Source organism: Neophocaena asiaeorientalis, unplaced genomic scaffold (assembly GCF_003031525.2).
Source record: "Neophocaena asiaeorientalis asiaeorientalis breed wild unplaced genomic scaffold, Neophocaena_asiaeorientalis_V1.1 scaffold183, whole genome shotgun sequence".
In the NCBI taxonomy this organism is placed as follows: Eukaryota; Metazoa; Chordata; class Mammalia; order Artiodactyla; family Phocoenidae; genus Neophocaena; species Neophocaena asiaeorientalis.
The window spans coordinates 1,608,658-1,636,194 of NW_020175199.1; the positions used below are offsets into that span (position 1 = coordinate 1,608,658).

Genomic DNA, 27,537 nt, shown 5'->3' on the forward strand with positions numbered 1-27,537 from the left:
GAACCTGAAGGATTTTAATAACAGCAGTAAGGCTGTTAAGGCAGACAGTAAGAGTGTAAACCCTGCCCCAAATAACTAGAACATGTGATTAGGGAAATTCATAAGAGACAAATTAGCTCATTTTATATCACCTAGCTCCCTATGATATAGAATCGCCTTCTTGTAATAATAATGATAATACCATCTTAGACTTCAGTATCACAGATGCTTCCATGGATACTGATCTTTTTTCTCCACTGACCTTCTCAGAAATCCAGCGAGATAAACAAAGTACACACTATGACCCATTTCACACACGAGGAACCCGAAGGTGTAAACACACAGTGACTTGTGCCGTGAGTGACAGACCTTCAGGACAGGCAGAGGCAAGATTATCCTGACCTCCCAGCCACTGCTCCTTCACCACCACCATGCTGTCTATTCCCCAAAGTACAGTAAAAGTCCCAGCAGCAGAAGGGACAGGGGAAGGCACTCTTTCTCCATCTGACGGGACTTTAGAAACAGAAACTGAACTGAGTGAACCTGAGGGAACCCCCAGCATTAAATTCACCCACACCCACACCTTTTGGTCTCTTTTCTTGATTTCAGCTCACACTCCTCTATCTTTTCTTTTTCTAGAGACATATTTGGAGATGAAACCATTCAAAACTGCCCATCCACAGACAGTTTGTGACAGCGTAATTGACAATGCGTCTGCTGCAAAAAAATGAAAATGCTGTTTTAATAACCTTGGCCTAAAATACATTCTATTGTATGCCTCAAAGGGTTTCAATAAAAAGTCAACCTGTAGAGACATATTTTCTTGGCTTAAACAACAATCCAAAGCATATAAATGTAGTCCAACTATAATGACATATTTATAGGCCAATAAAGCTTACACTGCAGCTTTCATACTTCACTTAAAGGAACTCTGTAAGAAGCAGTGTTATATAAAATAATTTGATTTCTTTTCAAACTATAGCCCAAGGAATAAAAAAATGCAAGTATGTTATGTTTAACTGATAGTGTTTATATTCCTTAGCTGTTAAAAGTTTTGTAAAATGAAATAATTCTTCATTTGACTAGTTCCAACTGCCATACCAAATATGGGTATCAGGTCCACTTTATAACAAAAGCTAAGTACTGTAATTCTGAAGACAAAAATAAATAACTAGAGGCTTGTGTAGTGAATGATTTAATCAACCCGATTCTTCTGGAAAAACAGGTTCCTGTGTTCGTTATGCTTATGAATAATACATTCCTTAACCCTTCTATTTTAACATAGTTATTTTTTCTTTCTTCCTTTTCTATAAACGTCAGTATGAAACTGTCTGAAAAAAGGTAAAATGTCTCACTGAGTAAAGTCACAATCTGAATTGGTTTCATACTGAACTTTCTTTCTGTGAAAAGGACAAAGGGGAGGGAAGGGGATGAATGTACTCTCACACATCTCAGAAGTGTTTTTTAAAGATTGTTAGTTTCCCCACTATCTAGATCTACAGTTTCAGTCACCATTTACCATCCTAAATGAAAATGCCATAGGTTTTTAAAAAGCAAACATGACCTCCACAAATATTGTCCTTGAAGGGGAGAGGGATAAAAAAAAAATGAAAGAGTTGTGATTTGAGTCACAGCAGTTATTGGAAGCTGCCATTTGGGGCAGAGTTTCTCTTTGTGGAGTATTAATTTGTTGGCAGACACACATTTGTGAGAACATTCTTGTTTTTTTACTATTCAGAGAGACAGGAAGTGACACAAACTGGGATTAAAGGGAACTTATTCTACCTAAACACTCAGCAAGAAGAGTTCTTTGATTAGCTTTTAGATGGTAAAATCCCTTCTTTAAGAGTCAACCGAATTATTTTGTTATTATTGATGTTTTAACATGATGAAATAATTCAGTTAAAAAAGATAACATATTGCAGTTTTACTTTATCCACAGAAAGGTGAGATGGCTCCATTCTTTGCTTACTTCCACTAGAAAAAAAGAGGGAGGGTCTTAAGTAATCTCAGAGTTCATCTTCTTGCCCTGGTAGGAACAATGAGGAGTTGGAAGGGTTTTACAGAAGGAAAAACCTAATAAGTGTGTGAACTTCCATTAACAATGTGGTACTGGAAGTGGTTTCAGTGTGGCCAAGAGAAAGGGAGATAAGAAAACCACTGTGTAGAAAGAAAAGTACAGACAACAAATATTTTGATGTTGCAGACAGAGAAAGGAAGGGGTTGAAGAGAAAGTTGCTGGGACAGGAATGCACACAGCAAATGACATCCCCTATATCCCCAATATAAATCCTCACAGTGTAGGCTTGTAAACCTTAGATCAAGCAGATAATGGAAACTCATTACATTAAGGAAAGTTTTTGTTTCTCTTTCCACATTATTACAACACAGTGTGCATTCCAATTACAAAAGCTATTTGTCTCAAATTCCCCACAGTTCATACCAACTGAGTAGAATTTCAAGGCTCCAAATTCTATCCTTAAAGGGGTATTTTACATTAAAAAAAAAGAAAAGAAAAAAAAAAAGACATGGTGTTTCTTATTCACCAGAGAGCTTCCCAATCCAATCTCCTGTTGCTTATTTTCCCTTCCTCTGCACTGGTCCCTCACAGAGCTGTCTCCCAAATGAGACCCAAAGGGGAAAAAAAAAAAAATCTGAATCACCTAGAGATCCTTTTATCAGCACACATTCTTTGGCCTTGCCTCAATCCTACTGAAAGAAGAATCTGGGGAAGCTGTACTCAGCAATCAGTATTATTTAAAAAATTTTCCTGAGTCTAATGAACAACAAGATTTAAAAACCACTAAGTACTTTGAATGTTCACTATAAACCAATTTCTTCTGGAATCAATTATTAAAAAGTTCGATTATGGACATTTTTAGCATTCAGGAAGATCAAAACCTCTAAACCTTTTGATGAAACTAAGAGGTTGGGTTTCTTTTCATTCATTAATAAACTATCAATTTTAAATACAAAACAACTCTTCTATAAATACTCTTGTTTATATGCATGACATCAAGCTTAACCATCTACACATCCTTTTGTTCCCCCATGGGTTTCCTGTTTAGTTTTTTATTAGTAACAGTATATTTCATAACTAAAAAAAAAAAATCAAACAAACAGAAGAAAGGTTTTAATGTTAAGGAAAACATAAGACAATAGCAATACAACTTAGATCATATATTAGGCAAGTAATACAACAGCTGTATTATTCAGCATTACCACATGTCAGAAGGCTAGTCATGGTGTGTTCACAAAATTGGCCATGTTAGCAGCCTGTGTAGGAAGATGATTTAAAAAAAAATTCTTTAATTTTGAAATGAAAACCACTAGATTAATCATTTTCTCTAAATGGGCACATGACAATCAGGCCACCATGACCAAAATATTACTGCCTGACATCTACCAAAAGATGCCAGGAAACTGTTGATTGTTAAACTAAAAGAAAATATTAATGCTATTCCCAAAACACAGCACAGCTCATCACAAACCAGAATCACATGAAAGACAAGTCAGTTACGGGTGTTACTCAGTCTCCTTATGCCAATTAAAATAAAAAGTCTAGGTTTGTTGTAGTAGTTAAAATCTAGGTTAAAAAAAACCCAACAGGAAGTTGTTACATTAAGGCATAAAACTGGGCTATGAAAATCAGCATTGTGCTAGAACGAAAGAAAAAGATGCCATAATATGTTAAAAGTGAAGTTCCTCTTTGCCTAAAGAGGAAATAAGTAGTCTAAATCAGAGGTCAACAACTGTGGTCTTGAGCAATGCTAGGAAAGTAAGTCAGTGAATGCCACAAGGAGTTACAAAGGAAAAAAAAACAAGCAGGAAAGGACACAAAAAAGTCACTGGAGAAGAGAGTGTTGAGAAAAAGCAACAGAATTAATTATGGCGCTCCTCTCCATACACCAATATACACCAGTCACTGTGCTACACCCTTTGTATCTTACATCTCCCAGTGACCCTGAAAAGTTTTTCCAGGTTTTCCAGATGGGGAAGCTGCGGCTTGGAGGTTAAATTATTTTGCCCAAGGCCACACAGCTAAGTAAGCAACAGAGTCAGGATTCAAACACTAAACTGAATAACTACTCCAAATCCCAAACCTATAGTGGAAGAAGGGAAGGAAGGAAAGAAAAAACCATGTGGTTGATGGTAACCACTACACCCTGAAAACTCTGGGGAACCTATGCCGTGAGCTGTGGACCAGTAGTTCCCCTGCTTTGAAACTCTTCTCCTGCTCCACGTGAAGCAGCTCAATCTCTCTTCCTCACTTTGCCTTCCTTCCAACATAAAACAGGAAATTCTGATGTGGTGTTAAAAAATGTCATAGTATCTACTCAGAACAAATATTTAAACTCTCCATTAATTCAACTTTTGGTGCCTCGATTAAGTCTTATGCCTTGACAGCAAATGGAAGCTGCTAAACGCTGAGTGTTATTATATCACCCAGTTCCCAGCACAGGGTTCCACACAGACAAGGTCCTGTGATTCAACAGGTAACATCCATCCCTTCCACCCCCAGTCATCTGTCCATCCATATTCCCAGGTCCCTCTGAGGTTAAAGAAATTATATGCATATATGAATGACAGGGTTTCCAGAAAAACCTACAATAAAAAAAGTAGGTTACTGTATACGCCCACACATTAGATTTAGAAGTACAAACGATAATTACCAAGGTCAGCCTTTTCCTTGAGAACGTCTTTGAAGTTGAGTCCACTGTTCAAGGTTGACTGCCGGTACTTCAGCAGAGCTTCCTTCTGTCCATTCCTTCCCAGGGACTCCATTTTCACTGACCCAGCTTGAAGGCCACATCTCCACTTGGAGAAATCAGAATGTACCCACTTGACCAGGTCTTCAAGCTTCACAATCACCTTTTCGGAAACAGCAATGACTTCATCCTATAAGAGGTAGTGGCGGGAGAACAAAAAACATTATTGGTGGTTCTGAAGTAAATGATACGTTTTCAATAAAGCCCATCTGAAACACCATTTGAGCAGCTGAACCTAATGTAAGCAGACAACGTGTTTTATTGGTGACAGAGAACCTTCAGAAACTCACTTCACTTCAATGGTTTTTCGCTGCTTGTGGTCTACTTGAGGAATAATTTATAGGATTTATTTGTTATGTGCTTAGAAAATGTCCAAAAATTGGACAGTAATTCTAATAGCCATGCTATTTGCCAAAGCTCACTCTCCCTACTTGACCACATGGGCGAAAGCTAATTTTTAGGTGCCATTAATTTTACAAAATTAAAAAAGTGAGAACTAGATGACTAATGGTTAGTCTGTCTCTATATAAATGGTCTAAGTAAATCTGGGATTCTTGGAACTCTGACTCACCCCCAAATTCCTATGTTTATGGTACATTTTCCCTTGGCTTATACACAAATATTGAATTTAACTTTTGTCCTAAAATTAAATAAAACTGTGATGTAATCCCCGAAGAAATACTTCATAAATGTTATGTGCTTCCCACTGAAAGAAACTTACACATTCTCATGTTTCTTAAAAACTTTTTAAGTTGAGAAATGAACTGATTTTTTTCTTTTAATACGTATGGGGTAAGAGGCAAAGAGGGCAAGTGAGGAGAAAGCCTTTGAATCTAAGAAAAGTAGTTGAAACTTCAGTTTCTCCTACGGATCATAAATTTCAATTTCAAGCACCTTTAATTGCTTCCAGGAAACGACCAACTTTTCTGACTCAGAATTAATCCAGCAAGATATTTAATAGATATCCGTACACGGAGCAAAGGAGGGCCTCTCTTTCCCAAAGATTCTTTGGAAAAGGCTTAAGAAGATCATCTCACTGGGTTTTAAGTTAAATTATTTGAAGCATTTGACATTTCAACTTGAACTGACTTCTTCCATTTCTTTTACTTCACATTTCTGAAGAAAGCTGAGCTGTGAAAACCCCTAAGCTTACAAAATCTTAGAAATATTTTTGACAAACAACAACAGGAAGATGTCTCTGAGTTATTAAACAAAGGGAATTCACAAGTGATTTTGGCTAATTTTGCTGTAAGACATGACTCTTTCCTCCTTCTCTCCCACCTACACACACACACACACACACACACACACACACACACACACACACACTCTCTCTCTCTACTCCAAAGCAAACAAAAAAGGGTTTATTAAGATAAGCTTCCCACAATAAGAAGCCCCGGATTCAGTTTTTAAAAAATGTTTTAAGGTAGGATCTAAAATTTCACTTTTCCTCATCCAGTTCCAAGCTGCCTCTGAGAAGAGTTTGTTAGGCAGCAGCAAAATAACAAATACTCTATCAAAAATGAAAAGTAAAACTTTTGTAATGGAATCCTTTCTCTTATCATGATTAAATATGAACTTCCACTAAAAGGGAGACAAAGTAGAAACTGTTTTTATTCTCTGCTCAAGAAAAAAAAATGTCAATACTTTATATAAACAATGGGGCATATTACAAAGTACCATTTGGATGGATGATTTCACTCAGATTCACTACACCATCCTCTTGAAATAAAAGATCTATAGTTGTCATGCATTTTATAGCTATTACATGGTGATTATTAAATGTCACAATAAAAATTCAGGCTGGGTATTGTTTCAAAGCACATGGGAACAGCTTCTGGACAGGGAACAGCTTCTGGACAGGGCATACCAGAAATCAAGTTTAGAATATACTGGAAAATAATTAAGTATCATGGTATATAAGTCTCAATATTAGCAAAGATGGAATTTGGCAACAGTTTTACCAAATATGGTTCCCTAGAAGAGACAAGTTTGGAGATGAGTGTTATTTTCAAATAGCTCTAACTATGATCAAATGATTATCATTTCAATTACCAGTTGCTTCAGAACTTTTCCAAGAAATGGCATGACTAGCTCTGGCTGGCTTCCAACACCCGCCAAACAAATAGTTTATTAACCGAGAGAAAATACAATCCTTATGATGTCATTGATGAATAATCCCATCTTTCAAGATCCAGTCTACAGGTTTAGTCCTCCCTCCTTTCTCTCTCTCTCTGAAACAGACCTTCTGAATATATACACAATGCATAAAAACAAATGCAGGAATTCAAATAAACATGTATAAGCCGTAAACCCAAGTTTGGCTTAACTGTGAAACCACCAGTATGTTTCACTGTGGATTCACAGAGAAAATGGCCCTGCAACGTTGTCCAACGCCAGGATTTAGAAGGAAATCTGATAAGCGGAGGAGGGGGAAGCAAAAAACCAACCCCAAAAACAAAATAGCCGACATATATATAGAAAATGTCTCAGGAAACATTACTTTGTACACACAATGGCATAAATCACATGTTCGTATTTACTATTCTGAGGCAGTTGCTGACTAAAGTTCCTAATACTCACCATTCTTGGGCAAGTCTCTATGTCTAAGAAAAGAATTTCAATAAGCTCATCTCATGATTACATTAGCTCTCTGCAAACCGAGAATTAGCACTGGATAAATACCGCTGATTTACTCTAATGCAACCCAAAAGGAACACAAAGAAATACACCTTGTTATTCTATTAATGCACTTTGGCTTTTCAATTAACCCAGAGCCTAATCAATGTTTATGTAGGCTGCGTTGGGATACTTTCTAAGTCCACATCCCCTTTCATCATTGTTTCAAACTGCCCATTTCTGTCGTTTGGATTTTGTTTCTCCCACTGCATAATAACAGCGTACTCAATCACAGACTCCTCTAAGTCAGAGGAGATCCTCTCGTCAAGAAGTCATGTATCAGCCAGCCTATGTGTATGGCTGGCCTCTCCAAGTGTTGTAAGTCCCAAGGGAAACTTGGGACGCCCCTGGTGGTGCAGTGGTTAAGAATCCGCCTGCCAGTGCAGGGGACACGGGTTCGACCCCTGGTCCAGGAAGATCCCACATGCCGCAAAGCAACTAAGCCCATGCGCCACAACTACTGAGCCTGCGCTCTAGAGCCCGTGAGCCACAACTACTGAGCCCACGAGCCACAACTACTGAGCCCACATGCCACAACTACTGAAGCCCACATGCCTAGAGCCCGTGCTCCGCAACAAGAGAAGCCACCACAATAAGAAGCCTGTGCACTGCGACAAAGAGCAGCCCCTGCTCGCCGCAACTAGAGAAAACCCGTGCCCAGCAACGAAGACCCAATGCAGCCAAAAATTAATTAATTACTTTTTAAAAAACCAATTGGGAAACTTTACACAAAGTCGCCTGACTTCTATCTTCTCTTATAAAATAAAATAAAGGGTTATCTGGGGAAAAAAAAGAGAACAAAAAAACCCCTCAAAACAAAAAAGTTGAAACTGAGTAGAGGTTGCTTTCTTTAGATGAGATGCAAGTTCTCTAGTCTGCCACTGACCCCACCGTTCCTATCTCCTTACACTCAGTCCACACCGTTCCTTTACCTGCCTGGACCCTCCGGCAGGCACCCACCACTTAAATAAACGTTCACACCCTAATTTATCCCACCTCCCTCACTTTAATGATGAGGACAGTAAGGTTCAGTGACATGTCCGACTGTCAACTTCAGGCAGAACTTGGACAGGAATCCAGGTTTCCTACTGGCCAACATAGCATTCATCCTGGACTCTGGAGCCAGACTGCCTGGGTTCAAATCCCAGCCCTGCCATTTATTCCCTGTGGAATACTGGGCAACTTCTTTAACTTCCCTATGCTTCCATTTTTTTAAACGTATGTTTTTAAAAAATGTTAATGATACTGTCTATCTCTGACAGTAATGGTGAGGGTTAAATGTGTTAACATAAATGAAGTGGTACATCGGATTTAGCTGTCATCACTGTCATTGCTTCTCTGAATTAGTGTTTTCCAAAGAGTGCCACACAGAGATGAGTATAGATGGTTCATGGATAAACCTTTTAATATTTAATGTAAGTTACTCACTGCTTATTTATTTTTGTGGTAACTTTCCACTTATGGGGAAGTGGTACTGGTTTCCCATTTATAGGAGATATAGAAGTTTCCTCTTTAAATAAATTTTAGTTAAAAAACAATGGATCGGTTTGAACAAAGCCATTAAATAAACCCAGTAGATGTGGGTATGGCAAAAAAAAAAAAAAAAAAAAAAAAAAAATTCTAAAAAAAAAACTTAAAGAGTGCCACACAGAGATGAGTATAGATGGTTCATGGATAAACCTTTTAATATTTAATGTAAGTTACTCACTGCTTATTTATTTTTGTGGTAACTTTCCACTTATGGGGAAGTGGTACTGGTTTCCCATTTATAGGAGATATAGAAGTTTCCTCTTTAAATAAATTTTAGTTAAAAAACAATGGATCGGTTTGAACAAAGCCATTAAATAAACCCAGTAGATGGGGGAATGGCAAAAAAAAAAAAAAAAAAAAGTCAAGATGCTATGAAAATGACTGAAATTTGGGACAGTACATGATATATCAGTGGTTCTCAAAGTATGGCTCAGGAACCCTGGGGAATCCCCAAGGCTATTTCAGGTGGTCCACAGGGCAAAACAATGATCATAATAATACTAAGAAATTATTTGCTTTTTCAAGTGTACAGTGGGGTTTTCCAGCGACTACAAGACAGCTGGTATGGCAAAAGAGTGAATACAGAAGGAGATACGAGAATACAGCTGTCTCTATTAAGCTCGACAGTAAAGAAATTTACAAAAATGTAAAACAATGCCACTGTTTTTACTAATTTTCTTTGTTTTTGAAAATAGGGTTAATTTTCATAAAAATGTGTTACATTTACATGATGGCTTTATATTCCCATTTTCATTGTATTAATATTAATTTACAGTAAAATTTCCTTTTTTTATGTACAGTTCTATGTATACCATAGTACACATGGCAACTACTGATCTGTGCTTGGTATAGTTTTCTCTTTTACAAAATGTCATATAAATTAAATCTCACAGTATGAAATCTTTTAAGGCTGCTTCTTTCACTTAGCATAATGCCTTTGAGAGCCACCCATGCTGCTGTCTATATCAACAGCTTGTTCCTTTTTTTCTGCTGAGTAGTACCTCATGTTATGGATCTGTCCCATTGACAGACACTGGGTTGTTTCCAATTTTGGCGATTACAAATAGAGCTGCTATAAATATTCATGTACAAGTTTTCGTGTGAACATACATTTTCAGTTCTCTAGAGTAAATACCTAGGAGAGGGATTGTTGAGTCATATAGTAAGTACATATTTAATTTTGCAGAAGCTGGACAACTGTTTTCCAGAGTGGCTGTAACATTTTGCATTCCAACCAGCAATGTAGGAGAGTTCCAGTTGTCCCCCATCCTTACCAGCACTTGATACTGTTGTCACTGTTAATTTATTATTGCCACTTTAATATGTACGGAGTGGTTTCTGATCATGTTTTTAGTTTTCATTTCCCTAATGGCTGAAGATGTTGAACATCTTTTCAGGTGCTAATTTGCCATCCGTATATCCTTTCTGATGAAGTGTGTGTTTAAGTCTTTTGCCCATTTTTAAACATTGGGTTGTCTGTTTTCTTACCGTTGAGTTTTGAGAGTTCTTGTACCCTCTTGATACAGGTCTTTTACCAGATATGGGGTTTGAAAATATTTTCTCCTGTTCTATAGCTTGTCTTTTCATTCTTTTAACAGCGTGTTTCACAAAATGAAAGTTTCATACTTTGATCAAGTCCAATTGGTCAGTGTTTTTCTTCTATGAATTGTGGTCTTACTGTTATATCTATGAACTCTTTGCCTAATTCCTGGTCATGAAGAATTTCTACTTTGTTTTCTTCCCAAAGTTTTATAGTTTTACATTGAGAAGTATAATCCATTTTGACTTAGTTTTACATAAAGTGTGAGGGTCAGCTTGACATTCATTTTTTTGGCATATAAATGTCACTTTATTTTTAAATAAATTAGTAAGCATTTAAAATCATTTTAAGTTTTAATTTCTAATACCAGTAGATATAACCCACATAAATCAAAGCTCCTTTGCGGTCCTAGATAATTTGAGTATAAAGGGTCTTGAGTCCAAAAACTTTGAAAACCACTATATCACTAACCAAGGCCGTTCTTATTCTTAACTTTGCTTAATGTCTTAGTAACAATTTAATAATGAACAACTCTACCTTTGACTTGAAACTCTCCCTCTCGTTAAGAACTGTGAAGAATCTGAGATTTTACTCTACTTTCAAACTTATAAGTTAGCTTGTCACAGTTTCATGGATGCTTGCAGAGGACACAGACTCCTGGTCAGAGACAAACGATGGTTTATAGCTCACAGAAATAGCTGTAGTCAAAGTATCAGCATTTGTGTTGGATCTTTGATAACCAATTCCCAAAAAGAGATACCAAGAGGGCTAGATGATATGTGTCTACAGAGTGGGGTGCATTTCAGGAGAAGAACCCCAAGCACAGGCAACCCAAATCTTTTAATACTGATCGGTAAGTATGTCTGCCCTTTGTTCTGGAGGAAGGCACTAGCTCCATCTTCCAGGGCCGTTCACTATACAAACATCCTTGAAAAGATAGTTGGAACAAAGAGCCAGTGGCTTTGCTCACAAGCGTACAGATACTTATACTCAGTGGCCCATGAAACATACCTACCCAACGCCGAACACCTCTACGTTCCCTTGCTTTGTTCAACTTCTCTCCTTCCTCATTCTATTTCCCTACAGGAAAAATGTAGGAAACATTTATCTTTATATGCTGTCTGGGTCCAGTCTTCCTTCTCTGCATATCACTCCTTGAAGAAGTCATTCTCCATGGAGATTCCAATGTTACTCTCTAAGGCCATGACTACGTTCTGTCGTTTGGTTCCAACTAGTTGGTTCAAACCTTCATCCAGACTCCAGTCCTTTGTCCAGTCCTCAATTTAGATGTCTCAAGAGTCAACTCAAATTCACCGGAACCGTACTACCAACTTGGCTTATGTGTAAGAAAAGAGCTTAGTTGACACAAGAAGAATTTAATACTCCCCAACTGTGGTTAACTTTTTGCCCACATCTATTCTTCCTTTCATCTTTAGTAACAGACTGCTAATTTGCTCGGCACAGAAACAGACACCACTTCCCTGCTTCCCTTACAGCCAGATGCGGCCACGTGACCAAGTTTTGACCAATGGGATGTACCAGTGATGTGCGCAACTTCCAGGTCAGGCCCTCAGAGGGGACGGATATGCCTTTGGATCATACAAATAAAGGCACATCTCTCAGGAGAAAACGCTAGAGGGAGTCAGGTCTCTAGATGACTTCGTAGAACCCAGCCATCATACTAACCCTGAAACACTTACCCATAGGCTGTGACATGAGAGATTTTGAACTCCCAACTTATTTAAGCAGTTTTAATTCTGGGTCTCTGTTAAACAGAGCTAAACCTATATATATATATTTTATTAATATATCATTCCTCAGGAGAGAAGACATGAACGGAACCTTCCCTATAGCACCACGTGGTACCCAATAACAGACCATTGCTGAGGACAGCCATGTTCAGCTATGTTAATGGAGCCCAAAGGACAATAAACACATACGTGTATTATCAGAGGGGTTGGCGAGCGGGGGGCGGGCGTAGAATGAAAACAGGAAAACACGGCATATTCACCTTAATTGTCCCCAAACATCCTGGGGTTTTGCACCAATGGACTCAGGCAAGGGGAAGAAAGTGTCCTGTTGGGCCTGGCTGCGTTGGCCACTTCCATTGCTCGCAAGCCTCCCTCAGATACCTGATATTCAAGGTACCATCTGCCCCATGACTCTCCCTGTTACACATTAGTATGTTCTGCTAACAGGACATCTACAAAGTGAGTAAAAGGTTTCACTCTGCAGGCACGTGGTTGCCAATCAGTGGTCCAAGAAGGTCCGGCAGAAGAGAATGGTAATGTGGGTCAACAAGATGAAGCTTTCACTGGTCAGCGGTGAAATAATGAGAAAAATGAAGACAACACTGTGAGTATTTCAAGAAGCTAAATATGCTAGATTTTAAGGACTACCCTTGTATCAGCCAGGATCCCAACAGGAAAGACATGGAACAGTGGAGGGTTTTACAAAGGGACTGATGACAAAGATGTTGGTGGGATATAAAAGAACCCTAAGAGAGCGGTGATGCAGGAACCTGGGCTAACGGCATCTCAGCCATCACCACTCCCGGGTGAAATCGTCAAAAGGGCGGGGGATGGTTACCAGCGATCCTTCTACCAGTGGCTCCGACTCTTCCTTAGAGGGACACCAACAGCCTGGGGGAACCTCCCATGTAAGGACAGGGAATAAACACTTGCCTTCATTCTCCTTCCTCCCTCCCTCTTCTGTGGGGGAACGGCACTGGAAGCCCCCGGTCCCAGGAGCTCTGTTACTGGAGCCACACAGGGGGCCTCCAGGACAGAGAGAAGGGTGCAGCGCTGATCTGGGGAGGCTCCCTGCACACCTGCTATTTAGGACTTCACCTCTCCTCCTTTCAACTGGTGTTACAATAATCTTTTTTTCCTCTAAAATAAGGATGGTAATGGATGCTGGTAGCTGCTTTTTAACGTCCTTACTCGGCAAAATAAAATGGTATCAACACTAACTTGGTCCCCGAACTGGGAATTACTGTGCTTATTACCTGTGACATAATGTTAAATCTTTGTTAGGTGTCAGTATTTGATTCTGAATTGCATAATTCTCTCTCCTACAATAAACAGAATCGCAGAGACTTTTTAGCGGCGAGGACGTTTAACTTTTACTTCTCTTGTACCTCCCAAGGGGCCATGGATTGTGCTGGGCCCAAAGCATACAACAAGTATTTATTTTTAATGGTCCCCCCTGTCTGGATGTCCCACGCTGGGGGAAACTGAGAGCTGAGGAAGCACTGGCTTCTGAGTCTCATGGACCCGGGTTCAAAGGTGGCTCTACTGTGTTTAATGTCCATGTTAATCTTGGGACGTGACATTATCTCACCAAGGTCTCATTTAAAAAAAGGGCGGGGGGAATCAGATAAAAGAACCCACCTCACAGGGTAACTAGGCTGTTGGAGTAGTTCTAGTACAACTGTCAACACAGGCATCTAAGAAATGATGGCTATTACTGTTATTACATAACATCACTTTAAGTGAAAATGAGGGAAGGAGGGTGAGCGATCTTCAGATGTCACCTGCAAGGAACTGTGCATGTTCTTTACTCCTCTTAATTCTTTGTCTGGGGACAATAATATCCCTGGAGCTCCTGCTGGGTACCTCCAAGGCCAAGGGTGGGCCGGAAAGCAATTAAGAATGTCTGGGCTTCTCCTTAACCCTCAAGGATACAGCGGTGGCAAACTCTGAGGTGCTTTACTCTACCCAGACGTTCGTCTATGAATTTGACAGACATCATCTTATCTAATCCCCATGAGGACTCGCTGAGGTAGGTCTCCTCAGGCCCATTTCAGAGATGACAAAACTGAAGTAGAACCAGAAACCAGCTTGATAAGCCTATCATTTCTCTGGGAAATTGGTCTCTAAGCCTTTATAGTAGTAACACCCCAACCTACTCCTATCCTGGGATAAGTGAACCTTCCCCATCTCCCAGCAATTTCCTGGGGTGTCTGGGACTCAAGGTCATTTGGGGACAAAAAGATTTCTAATTTTTTCATTTGTATTTTGGTTTTGCCCCCAAAGTAAGACTACACGCACTTGTTAAAAATGTGAAGACTCTCCTGTTGTCTGAGCGACGCAGGAATCCTCTCAGGTTTGCTAAGGGTTAACGTGACTCCCTTAACACGATGAAATGGATTTGCCACGGAGGCTCATTAGTGTACTGGGTTCCCATTTCCCAAGCCAGCCCCTTCTCTTCCAGCCTTTTCCCTCCCCCTCACCAGACACTGGGGTGATGCTTGTGGCTCGGTGAATTTTGGAAATCCATCCTGGGGCAATTACAGGGAGTAAGCAAACAGAAGACTGCTCTGAGCGGTGATTTGTCAAACGTAACGTGACCATCCTTCATGGCACAGCCAAAGGCCTTTGAGTATCAAATAAGTAATTCAAAAACCCTAAGTATTTTAATATTCCTAAAAACATTTTTAATACTCGCTAATCTAAAACCTGTTAGGATGCAGCCTGCTCCCATGACCAGAAGGCTCACTCTAAAGAAAGCCCGAGAAACATCCTCTCATTAATTCCCAGTTCCATTTCTTTCCTTTTGGATTTACTATACGCATGCATCTTCTTTCCTCCCTAAGATGAAAAATAAATGTACACAGAAATCAAGAAAATGCATCCCAGCATCCTCTCTAACCAGGCAAGCATGTGATATGTAGAGAAGATGCCTTAAGTCAATGGTTGAGCCAGCCTACCCTTCCTTTAGCCAAATTAATAGGGTGTTAACATCACAGTCTATTTTTTAACTACTTTCAGGTCGCCGTAATAAAAACTAGCTTGGCCCCCACATACTTAGCTCTGGCCGTTAAAACAGAAACAAAAGAAGATAAATGAGGCCAATTCCAGGGTTCACGCGCAGCTGAGTTACCTATGAGAACATTCTCTGAAAGCAAAAACAGTCACCATAAAACCCAAACTCAACCACCACCCAACCGAGATGTTCCAATATGGTGAGTGGCTTCAAACCATTACTTTTACATCTGCTGACCCTTTTTCCACCTAGTTTGACAGGCATACGGCACACTGCCCGGGTACGAAGTTCAGCAGGGCCCGTATTCAATCAAGACCCTAAAAGGAAGAAGGAAATTCTCTGCCCCTGTTGGTCTATGAACATCACGGTGGAGCCGACTGAAGAGTCAAGGTTACTGGGGATCGCACACAGCACCTTGGTAAACTGCTGTCATTAACGAGAAGAGCAGGCTTCACAGAGTCAGCGAAAGCCTTACGCCTACTTAGCCCACTTTAATGCAGAAACCAAGTAAATCTTCCTGTTTTCTGTAGCCTTTATTTAAACATAAACATATGATTTAGACATGCTCCCTCTCGTTAAACATTTTCTTTCACTTTGTTCACTTGGCACAGTTCACATTATTATCCTCACATGTACAAGGGCAGTGGAATAACTTGAGACCCACGGTTTTATTTAATAATGTAATTATCCTATATTGGATTACTTAAAAGGGGCTTTGTATTTTACAGTTCTAGCTTTTCCCATACCAGTGATATGCTCTGACACAGTAACTGATTCAGGCTTCAGTCAAAAGCTCTAAACTCAGTTTGGAAAAATATTGAGTGTTTCTGAATAAGCCAGGATTAATAAAAGAGCCAATTTGCAACCACAGTTGGTGACCTTTCTACTCCTGTTCAAAGACTGTGGTGTGGAGGCCAACACAGAGGACAGACACGAGCAACTATGGCTGCCTGATTCCAACTCCCTGCCACCTCAGTGAGGCGGTACAAACCAGAGAATAAAGCCCAAGTTTCCCTCAAGGTAAGCTTTCTGAAGGCGGGGCTGTAACTTGCCTTCCACATCTTCTGATATTCCGTAGACAACCAGGAGGAGCTGAATGCGTGAATGAACGAATGAGTGAATGAATGCTACCGGGCATTCCGACAAAACAGTTGCAAAAGGGAATCCAGAAGGAGCTATCACAAGCTGAGCTTCATCCGGTGCTACTGTCAGGAGGGATTTTGTTTGAGCTTTTCCCCCAACTCAACTCAATCTGATCCAATTAACCTGCACTGACTCTGCTCTGTGCCAGGCATTGGACTGGGAACCAGCCATGCAGAGAGAAGGATGAAGAAGACACGGGTGCTGCCCTTCAGAAATGGGCAGTGCCCAGGGCTCCTGTTCCTTGCCTAGAAGTGAAGGTTCCTCTCTCTCTAGTCTCCTTTGCCAGAGAATCCATTCATTCTTTCACTTTCAACGTCCGGGACATCTACTCTGAGCTGCGCAAGGCACTAGGAACAGCAGGGGGCTGGGGAAGAACTGCAGTCTAGCGGGGGTGGGGGACACAGGACACATACAGTAAAGCACAGTCCTCAGCTAAGTGTGACTTATACAATGAGAAACTGTCATAAGTGAGCTCATTCATTCAACAAATATTTATTGAGCACTAACTATATGTCAGGCACTGGGATCATAGTCAGAAATTAAAACAGATAAAAATCCGTACCTTCCTGGAGCCTACAGTTGTGTGTGGGGTTAGGGTACGTGTGTGTGTGTTGGCAGAGAGGGGAGTGGGCGGCCAGATAATAAATCTGCACGGAGAGGGAACAGGATACACAGGCACTGGGAGGGACGCGGTATGTTGTCAAATTCAAGGTGAAAGAAAAAGCACATAGCATACGTATATCCTATAGCTGATTCATGCTTCTAAATTTGAATCCGGACTCCTTTTCTCTAAGTTTCTGGCAGGTTTCGCATGGAAGCTACCCCATAAATCAATTTCCATTATTAAAAACTGACCAGAATCTGGGAATTCCCCGGCAGCCCAGTGGTTAGGATTCCGCACTTCCACTACAGGGGGCACGGGTTCGATCCCTGGTCAGGGAACTAAGATCCCGCATGCCGTGTGGCATGGTCAAATAAATAAATAAATAAAAAGTGAAAAGAGAATCAACAGACTGGGAAAAGATATTAAAAAATAATTGACCAGAATCTGCTTAATGCCACCCTTTTCTCAAACCTTTAATGCCTACATAGGTGTGTTTTAAGCACTTTATCTAAAACCAAGTTGCATCTTCCCTGAAAGAGGAACAGTTGAGTTTTCCCGTGAAACAGATAATTTCCACAGAATTTAAAAGATGGAAGGCCAGCTGCTCCCTGACATACGCACAGAGTTGAAGAGTGGCTGAGAGGTCCTTGTTTCCTATAGGTTCACCTGTTAGAAACACAAACTGGGACAACAATCCCTTTCATTTGGATGTTTAGGACTTAGTTACATGGACATATGCCAACCTGATTTAATGCCCCTCCTCAAACACTGTGCATGAAACATACCTATGTTTTTATGCATTTAGGAGCCTGTTTAATTATACCAGCTACAGCGTCCTCATTCCCCTTCTCTCTGTAGACTCATCATCACACCAGGCGCAATGTCCTTTCCAGCAAAACGCCCCAAATTCACTGATCAAGACATTAGGTTTGGGACTTCCCTGGTGGTCCACTGGCAAAAGAATCCGCCTTCCACTGCAGGGGTATGGGTTCGATCCCTGGTCGGGAAACTAAGACTCCCACATGCCATGGGGCAACTGAGACCTGACGCAACCAAAAATAAAATAAAATAAAATAAAATAACTAAATAAATGTTTATATATATATGACATTAGGTTTTAGAAAGACCCAATGTAAGTTGTTGACATGCTCTAAGACTAACAAATATTTGAAGGATTAAAGCAGTCTGCTATCTATTATGTACATCGTCTATAATTAAATGCCCAGAAGAGTGGGGAGGTATTTGGAAGAACCACTCAAGGAGAATACATAATAACAACAAAAGGGGAAAAAAAGAGCGAGACAGGGTAAGAAGACTATCTTCCAATCCACATCAGACTAGCTTTATACTAAGGTGATTGGTTCCACCTCTGATTGTAGCGGGCAGCCTCTAAAAGGACACCCAGTGATCCCCACCCACCTCCTTGTATTCATGCCCTTGTGTGATCCCCTTCCCTTGAATATGGGCTGGACATAATGTCCCAGATCTAACAAACAGACCTAGGCAAAAGTGATGGGATTTCAACTCTGAGATTAGTTTACCAAAGGACTGTGGCTCCTGGCTGGCTCACACACGGTGAGGGAAGTCAACTGCCACACTGGAGCTGGCCTGTGGAGAAGCCCATGCAGCTCGGCAAGGAACCAGGGAGGTCAAGGTCAACGGCTAACAAGGAAGGAGGCTGTCAGCCCAACAGCCCAGGAGCAGAGAAGTGAGCTCAGAAGTAGATTCTAGCCCTAGAGAGCTTTGAGATGACTCAGGGCCCGCCGGGCACCCTGACTGCAGCTTTGAGAGACCCCGAGCCAGACACACCTAGCTAAGTCTTACCCAGACTCCTGACCTACAGAAACTGTGAATGAGAAATGCTTTAAGATGGGAAGTTTGGGGTAATTTGTTACACAACAATAGAGAGCTAGTACACTAATCTTCGAACATGGAATACGTTGACATATTTTTGTGTGACAATGAAATAAAGCCTGTAAAACAAGGTGCTAAATACCAGTTTTAACTGTGCCTGGAAATTAGATTAATTTCTGCTGAGAAGTTGACAAGCCAATGGAAGAATGCTTTATGCAACTGCCTGAATCCTGAAATAACTGCGTGTAAAACAGATCTTTCCTTGTTGGGGGGTATCCACAGAAATCTCCAAGAATACTACAGAACAGTATAAGCACCCCTTTCAGGACGGAAGGGGCAGAATAAAATATAAGCTTGTCCAGTAAGGCTGACTTTACGTTCTCTCTCCTCTAAGCAACTAGAGGGAGAAAGGCCAATCTTACTCATCTCTTTATCACCTCCACGGTACCTTGTGTGTACTAATAAATATTGGTTGAAGTGAACTGAATAAAAGTTTGCCGTCAAAAGGCCTATATTTAAAAATAGAAATGTTAAGAGCAAGATTATATTATGTCCTCCGCTACTGCAGAAGAATTCCAAGCCTCGTGTCTCTTGTCCTCCTCTCACCTTCTCAAGGGCCTTGGCACAGCTGACCAGTTAAGACAACGGTGCTGCCTACATGTACAATCTACAGGTCCTGTACATACACAATCCTCTAGCCCTCATGGCCAAGATCAAAGCAAGGCTTCTCTTTCCTTAAAAAGAGAGAAAAAAGGCAGAAAATAGCCTTTAAAAATTAAAAAAAAAAAAAAAAGAATTAAGGCAACTGAGGTACCTCAATATTCTGTCATGCTGAGAATGTTTTCACTCCACTACTTCGAGGGGTCATTTAAGGAATTCTGGGGCTCAGAAGTGATTTGAACACCTGCTTGGCTGTCTATTGAATTACTGATCTAGTAACATCCAAAATGTGGAGAAACGGGACCTATAACCGTAAAGAAAAAACAACAGAGCCTACTGATAATTTTAAAAGACACTACCATGTGTGTGATTCATACCATTTGCATTAGAAAAAACATCTTCAGCCTTTTTACTAGAACCTCCTTCTTGCCTGCCCAGATAGTTGGGGATGCATATTTTACAACCCAATGCCTTGTTGCTGAACACACATTCAGCCCCCAGGAGCACAGAACACAATTAGACTATTATGGAGAATGCACACAAGAAACAGAATGGAACAGATTATCTCACTTAAGACATACAGAATTGAATTATTTTCTGTATCTATAACCCATGTACACTAGATTTTGGAATAATTTGGCGAGGAGCCTGGGTACTACAGCAGTGTTTTCATCTGAATCCTAGTCATCTGATAAACACTGTGGGATTAACCCAAAGCAAAAGGATTTAATGGCCCAGCAGGCAGCCTCTATTTTGAAGATCCTTCTTCTAAGATTCCCCAGCCATTGTGGCTGGGACTCAAGCCCTTTACGTCCTTCTTTCTGCTGATGCTTTCTGCTTTTTGAAAGAACCTGGCATCACACATCTCAAAGGAGTTGGTCTGGAATGACACTCCTTACCACCACCGAAAGAGGAAAAGGAGGAGAGGACAAGGGGGTGAAACCCATTTCCAGATTAGGGGTGTTTTGAAAAATAAGAACTAGGAGAGGCTCTTTTTAAATGGCGGGAAAGGGAAGGTATTTACAATAAATTCAAGGCTGTGCACATTCAGCGCGTCAACACCAGGTTTCCCAGAGGTTGCATCACGAAAGGGGAGGGACCTGGGAAGCACCAGGTCTGAACTTTCTTCAGCACACTGAGGTGGGACATCTGGAATGCAGGTTTGGTCTCTTGACTCCCATCTCTTTTTATTTTGTTGTGGCTGATGGAAGAAATGCCCCCTGAGGGTCCTTTAAGACCCAAATAGAACAGAGCAGAATGGGCTGCAGGGTGACTCCTTCACAGTGACTGGAAACTTCAAACATGAATCAAAAACTCTGAACCTAAACACAAGAAAAATCTCTCAGGACAGACGGAGAACCAGGAAGTTTAACTCAATTTAAATTGATAATTTTCTTAGTTATTGTTTTTTCAAACAATAGTAACGCAATGATTCAACCAATAAATTACTTAGTAAGGGGCTATTAACAGTCTTAGCACCATGACAGACTTCATGGAGACAATAAAGTTCGGATTTGGTCCCGGACCAGAAAGGACAGGCTCGATGACCAGCATCTGCTGAAGGCCTGGGTCTTCTATTAGCCAGGTCGGGGTTTGGGCCTTCATGCCCGGACAAGTCTCATTTGATAACCACAGCCCAGCAAGACTAGCCTACTTCACAGGTAAGGAAACAGAGACCCCAGAAAAATTAAGTAACGGACCGAGGTGACGTGCAGCCACTACCAGTCAGAGTACATACACACGTGTGGTTCTACCAAGCTTTGAGACTAAGAGTTTATAGTCTAAACAGAAAGAAAAAACACACACGTGAAATTATTAATCAGCACTGCCTCTAGGTTCAAGTTCAACCAGACCAGCTAGACAACCCGAGGTCTGGCTTCAGTCTACCCCATCGTCCACCACAGCCCTGCTCCTCTGCCGACCACAGACCGCATCCAACACTGCAAAGTCCTGCCTTCCCACTTGCCTATGGCTTCATCTGCCAAGGATTTCCCCTTCTGTCATTCCCACTCCTCAAAAATCTCCACCCATGAAAGGCCGAAGTATTTTCAAGGGTCTGCTCACAAGCCCCCTTCGGCAGGGCGCCTTCAGCATGGCTCCAGGCCACCTCCCCACTCACACACTTCTTTCTTCCCACTTTTTTTTTTTTTGCGGTACGCGGGCCTCTCACTGTTGTGGCCTCTCCCGTTGCGGAGCACAGGCTCCGGACGCGCAGGCTCAGCGGCCATGGCTCACGGGCCCAGCCGCTCTGCGGCACGTGGGATCTTCCCGGACCAGGGCACGAACCCGTGTCCCCTAGCATCGGCAGGCGGACTCCCAACCACTGCGCCACCAGGGAAGCCCCTCTTCCCACATCTTAATCCCTGTGCCCTTCCTGACTGTGGGCCCCAGCTTGCACGTCCGTCCATTCCTTCCATCCCTCCAGACTCTGGAGCTTCCGCTGGAGAAAATGGTGAGGGCTTTGCCCACCGGGCTGCCTGGCCTCCTCCCTTTGCTGCACCTTTAGGACTAACAGGTTCCTTTTGCTTCATTACAGAAAACGGGCCAAATGTGCGAAAGTTTTCAAAACTGTAATATTCCAAAGCTTTCCTCCAGAGAGTGCAAGGTGGCAGCCCATGGGCCACATCTAGACTGAATACATGTTGAGTTTGGCCCACAGAGTTTTCTTAAAAATTGTATGGAACTGCCAACTAAAACCACACAAAAATCTGGCTTTCTGGCACGTCTCTTGAAAAAAATGGAAAGATATGGCAACATCAAACGACACTGCTGCCCGCATGCAAAGTTCGACAGGACCTGAGGGGCAACATCCAGACGAGTCACACGCCCCCCCCACCCCCCCGCCCCCGTTCTGTCTCCCAGCCTGGCTCCACCCACTTCAGCCTCCCTGCCCGGCCCACACCTGTGCCTCTGCTCCAGGCTCCTTTCTCTCCTCGTCAGTGGAAGACATCATAGAGGAGGTGGTTTTTGAACAGGATACAGCAGTTGTGCTATTTTACTTCACAGAGAAAAACCTCAGCAAATTTTACACCCTTCTTCGGATACAACCCCCAATTCCTCGACCTGTCAGCAGGACAGCACGAGGCGTCTGCCGGCTGTGTTCTGGAATCAAGACAGCTCGAGCTCCCATTCAGTCTCTGTCATTTACCGGATGAGTGAACTTAGAAACCTGGACGGGTGACCTAGACTCTCGGGTTGCCCGCCTGCAGAATGACATGGCCCTAGAGCCCCCCTCATAGTACTGTGGCTGTTAAGAGTAAACAGAATGTCCACGTGAAGCTGTCGACACCTAGTTTTACTACTAACTTTATTAAAGTCATATCAGACCAGGGGCCAGGCAAACATTTACCGTAAAAGGTCAGATGGTAAACACGTGAGGCTCTGTGCGTCACAGTCTCTGTCGCAACTACTCAGCTCTGCCACGATAGTGTGAAAGCTGCCAGAGACCATTTGTAAACAGGTGGCTGTGTGCCAATAAAACTTTATTGACAAAACAGGCAGAGGGCCAGACTTGGCCTATAGGCCTTAGTTTGCGGCTCCGTTTTCTACTTCTCCACAGCCAGCCAATGTAAATCAGTTCTGAAAATGCTACGCAGGTGTCTCAATGGGATCTAAAATAGTAGGGGCCTCCAGTGGGCTTCAGTGGGCGTCTCTAACCTGTTTCCTGGGTTCACCAAGATTCGGCTCAGCCCAGAAATCATGCCAAAGGGAGAACGCTCCCCCCTCCACATCCTACCAAGAAACCTTTTCCCAATCGTCACGGGAATCTCCTTAGCCCTGAGTTCAAACACTACTTCTTGCAAAATGCCTCCAGAGACCTTCCTAACAAGATCAGGTACGCCATCATAGGTCGCTGTATTTTCCCTTCTCCATGCTGACCGCACCACAAAAGCACCCATTTATTTAGGATTGTTTGCTTAATCGTGCCCGTGCTCCCCGCTCAGTGAGAAGCCCCACGAAGGCAGGATCTGCCTGGTTTCCTACCTGTGTCTCCAGGGCACAGCACGGCCTGCACACAGACGCCGCTCAGGAGGGAGGTGCCTGGCTCCTCCCGTGGGCTTGTGGGATTTAAAGAGCCCGTGCAAACACTTTACCGAGCAGGTGCGCGGTATTATTACCAAATACTCGCGTATCAGTCAACAGCCAATTTGACTGCAAGTTCCCAGACAGCAGGATAGAAGCTTTCAAGAACCATATACTAAATAAATAGATGAAGGACCAAAAGAAACTATTCATAAAGGCTCAGATAAAGAATAGGTCAGTATATAATGAAAATGAAAATATATATAATATATTTCTCAATATATTCTAAATAGGGGGATATGAAGATCACCTGGCAGAATCGAGAATCTGGTGTTTTCAATCTTGCCTCTCAGTCTCACTTAGATGTGACCTTGGGCAAGTTACTTAACAACTCTTTCGGTCTCAGTTGCCTAGTCTATAAAGTGTGGAAATGTCACAATACTACCAACCTTAGAGAATTTCTTTGAGAACTAAATGAGTATTTAAATTATATGTTAATTTATTTGCAATGCCTGACACATAATAGCTACTCAATAGAAAAAAATGTAACTTCATTGAAAACACTGCGGGTGAAACTTTTGCAAATGGTTTTGGAAAACAGCAAGTTGGGAAGTTTCCTCTGGGTTGTGCACCTGGAAGAAGGAAGTGCGAATGTGGTTCTAAGACTACAGTGTATGGTGATGGGTTTCCTCCATTTTGGATAAATCAATGAACTCACCTTTTCCTTCTTCCTTTAGAGAGTGAGTAACATAAGAACAGAAATCTTTATCTGGGTATTAGTCACTGTGTTAACTGTTATATCCCAGTGCAGAGAACCAGCACATAGCAGGCACACAATAAAAATTTCTGAATGAAAGAAACCATCCATGAATATCAGACGGTAGCAGAAATGCCAATTCTGTTTATCACCAAGAATGCTTTTCTTGAGTCAATATAAATATCCCTATCAGAGGGCCCTCCTGGCTCCAGGAAAGAATTTGGAAATGAGAGTAATAAAGGTGAAATCCAGAGGGGACCCTGAATATCAAAGCCTGGTTTCTGTGTAATCACTCACCCTTTGGTAAGTATCTCATCATTAGAATAAAAACCATACACTCCATTAGTGACTTTATAAAAGTGATCTCCCACAGAGGCACCAACTACTGGTGTAAGACAGGGCACTGGAACCACCCACCTGAACACGCCCATGGGAAACACTTGCCTACTTGCCTCAGACTGTAACCTCAAGAGAGCAGCCCTTCCCTAAAGCAGCAGACCACTGTGCTTGAGGGACTGGGTTCTGGTTAGTCTCTGCATCTATTAAATAGAGGGGGCTGGACTTGTTCTCTTGAATATCCTGTGAGTCTATTAAAACGTCCATGGCACATCAGCCAGGAGCCTTTTTCTGAGACAAGCATGGCAAGTCTTCCTGGTCATCGTGATCAACAGCGCCAAGAGCTGTCTGGCCAGTCCCGCCTACAAGCACACATGTCTGATGGCAGAGGCAGAGGGACCGGCTGCACCCATGGACAGGCTATCGTTCATGCCAGAAGAAGGTCTCAGAACATCAGAACAACCTATTCTGCATCGGACGGCTTCACCGCACGTCAGAGGCCCTCATTCCACAAGGCAAATTTCCAATCAGAACGTCGCCAAAGTTGGGTCGTGACAGAAGAGAAACCACTAAACCTGGGCCCATCACTGAGGAAAGTCTGAGGACAAGGTAATGAATGAGAACATTTTTATTCCCTGGTACAGTATCTGGCTAGTTTGCTTTTTTCCCAATGGTACTCGGAGCTGAGCTCAAAATAGATGACGGCAAGCAAAGCTTGGACTAAAGGGAAAACAGTATTCTGTCAAAATGATTTCCATCTCCAATGTTCCACAGGGAGCTTTGAGCAGGCCTAGTGACAAGTAACTGGATGGTAACTTGGCCTGTTATCTCTGTAGTATGCAAGGCTTCTTTTGTGAGAATAACACACACACACACACAACTCCATATATACATATCTGTATATACATACACACACACACTTTGATATGTATGTATATGTACATATTTTTAAACATATTCGTCCTTTAAGAAGAACACACAGAATTATCAAGATTAAATTATGCGCACTTACTTCTTTGTCTCCAGTAATACCGTGTTCTTTTGTGCTGGTAAAACAACATGTGCTTTAATTAGCAAATATCTGTAAATAATTTATTTGCTTTCAAATACAACAGAACAATGGGGTCGATTTTCACATACATTTGCCCAGCACGCATGCTGGGTCTTAAGCCAGACTCTCCCATTGTTCAATAACTACATCAAGCTGTCCAACTCTTGCTGCCCTCCGTGGTGGAGGGGTGGGATAGGGGGCTAGAAACCCAAGTTCCTTCCAGAAGCCACATCCCATTTTGCATGACCCTAGAAGGCAAGCACAAAGCACTGTCCAGTCCAAGCTACAACAAACTCTTATGATCTCCAACCCTGGAGCCTTCTGCGAGGAACACGGAAGAGTGCCAGAGCGAAGGGCACTGGAATAATGGTCGCTGGATGCAGGCGCTCTGCTGCCCCCCAACAGTGTGAACCCCAAAACATAAGGCACAAAGTGTGAGGCCCGTGAATCACAAAACCTCATCTAGGCTCTGCAGGGTTAAAACTGGGCGCCGCGCGTGCAGTGCAAAGAAAGATGTTAAATCAAATGAGAATGACTGCTCTAGGACTGGAGGCACTATTATTTTGAATAAGATTGAAAAGGCCAGAAAAAGCAATTCAAAAACATTTCAATTATGTATTTCCCAGAACTACATCTTTGAGCAACTAATGCAAATGTTACCACCACAGTAAAACTTCTTCCCACATAAAAGCATATAAAACAGGTTAAACAGCATATACTTTATATACATACGCATACTTTTGACTATTAATAAAAAATTCAAAATCTATGTATGCTTTACTCTTCTAAGCAGTACAGTAATTATGATTAAAGGACACAGGCAGCACAAAAAGAGCCAATTTATCTTACTCGTGCCCAGGAATACTATTGGGTAACTAAGCAACTAAAGACAAAATATGGTCTAATTAATTCAATCCTATGCTTATTTAAAAGACACAATTAGAACATTTTTATTTTCCAGCCTGCACAGTAGCTCAACATGCTTGAGGGTGTACAAAGCAAAGCCTATTATTCTCAAAGACAAGAGTTTAATGTTTAGTGCCACTGATCCGGCTTGGAACTCAACTCCGGGGAGGAGGGATGCGCCTCACAGCCCAGGTGCGCTGGAGTCATGAGAAGGGAAAGGTGAGGAGAGGGGAGATGGTTATGGGGCCACCAGATTGACTAGCAACACGTGGTTTCTACCCCCAGTTTTTCTCTCTCTTCAAGGATGGAGATGGGACCCGGAACTTGACGTTCATGTGTGTAAGGACACCCACCACTGTGCGTCGATTCACACAGCCACAAAGATCCTACAGAAGATTCATGCAGTTAAACCACATGTCCTAGTCTGTGTGACAAATGTCAAATATCCATCTTGAACGCTGTTAACAATGCGTCTGATTTTAAAAGCAGAATTAATGTACGCAAGTGTGTACTGGAGACTTGATGCCATTGGCATGAGTCTAAAGCACCCTTTCAATCATCATCGTCATCTGCACGTTGGAAACGTGTCGTCAGTACGGGTGCTCACAGCACAGGATGCGAGCCATGCTCTTCAAAGGCCAAGGCCCAGGTTCTGATCTCCAGGAGGCCAGCAAGGACCTTGGTGCGGCTAGAAAAAGCCATCCTCGTGCGAGGGCACAGGAGCAGATTTTTCAAGAAATGCAGGAATCCATGACCACATTTCTGAGAGGCGAATGAATCCTTAAGCCAACAATCAATAAATTTATTTCAAATTTATTTAAAAGCCAAGCCAACGGGTAATCACTAGCTACAATATTATTCTGAGTAGAAGATGGCAGATATCCAACCACGCTGGCTATAAAAAATGACAAGCAAATCCATTTGATTCCAGCAATTATA

The 27,537-nt window shown here is 41.9% G+C and overlaps 1 protein-coding gene across 2 annotated transcripts in view; it reads right to left on the reverse strand.

Moving 5' to 3' along the window:
* ARID5B (AT-rich interaction domain 5B) overlaps positions 1 to 27,537 on the reverse strand; it is a 184,850-nt gene that overhangs the window by 149,049 nt on the left and 8,264 nt on the right. For both annotated transcript variants that reach the window (XM_024765210.1, XM_024765211.1), the window contains one exon: positions 4,653 to 4,878. In XM_024765210.1, the coding sequence (XP_024620978.1) occupies positions 4,653 to 4,878 (226 nt within the window). The remainder of the gene's footprint in view (positions 1 to 4,652; positions 4,879 to 27,537) is intronic.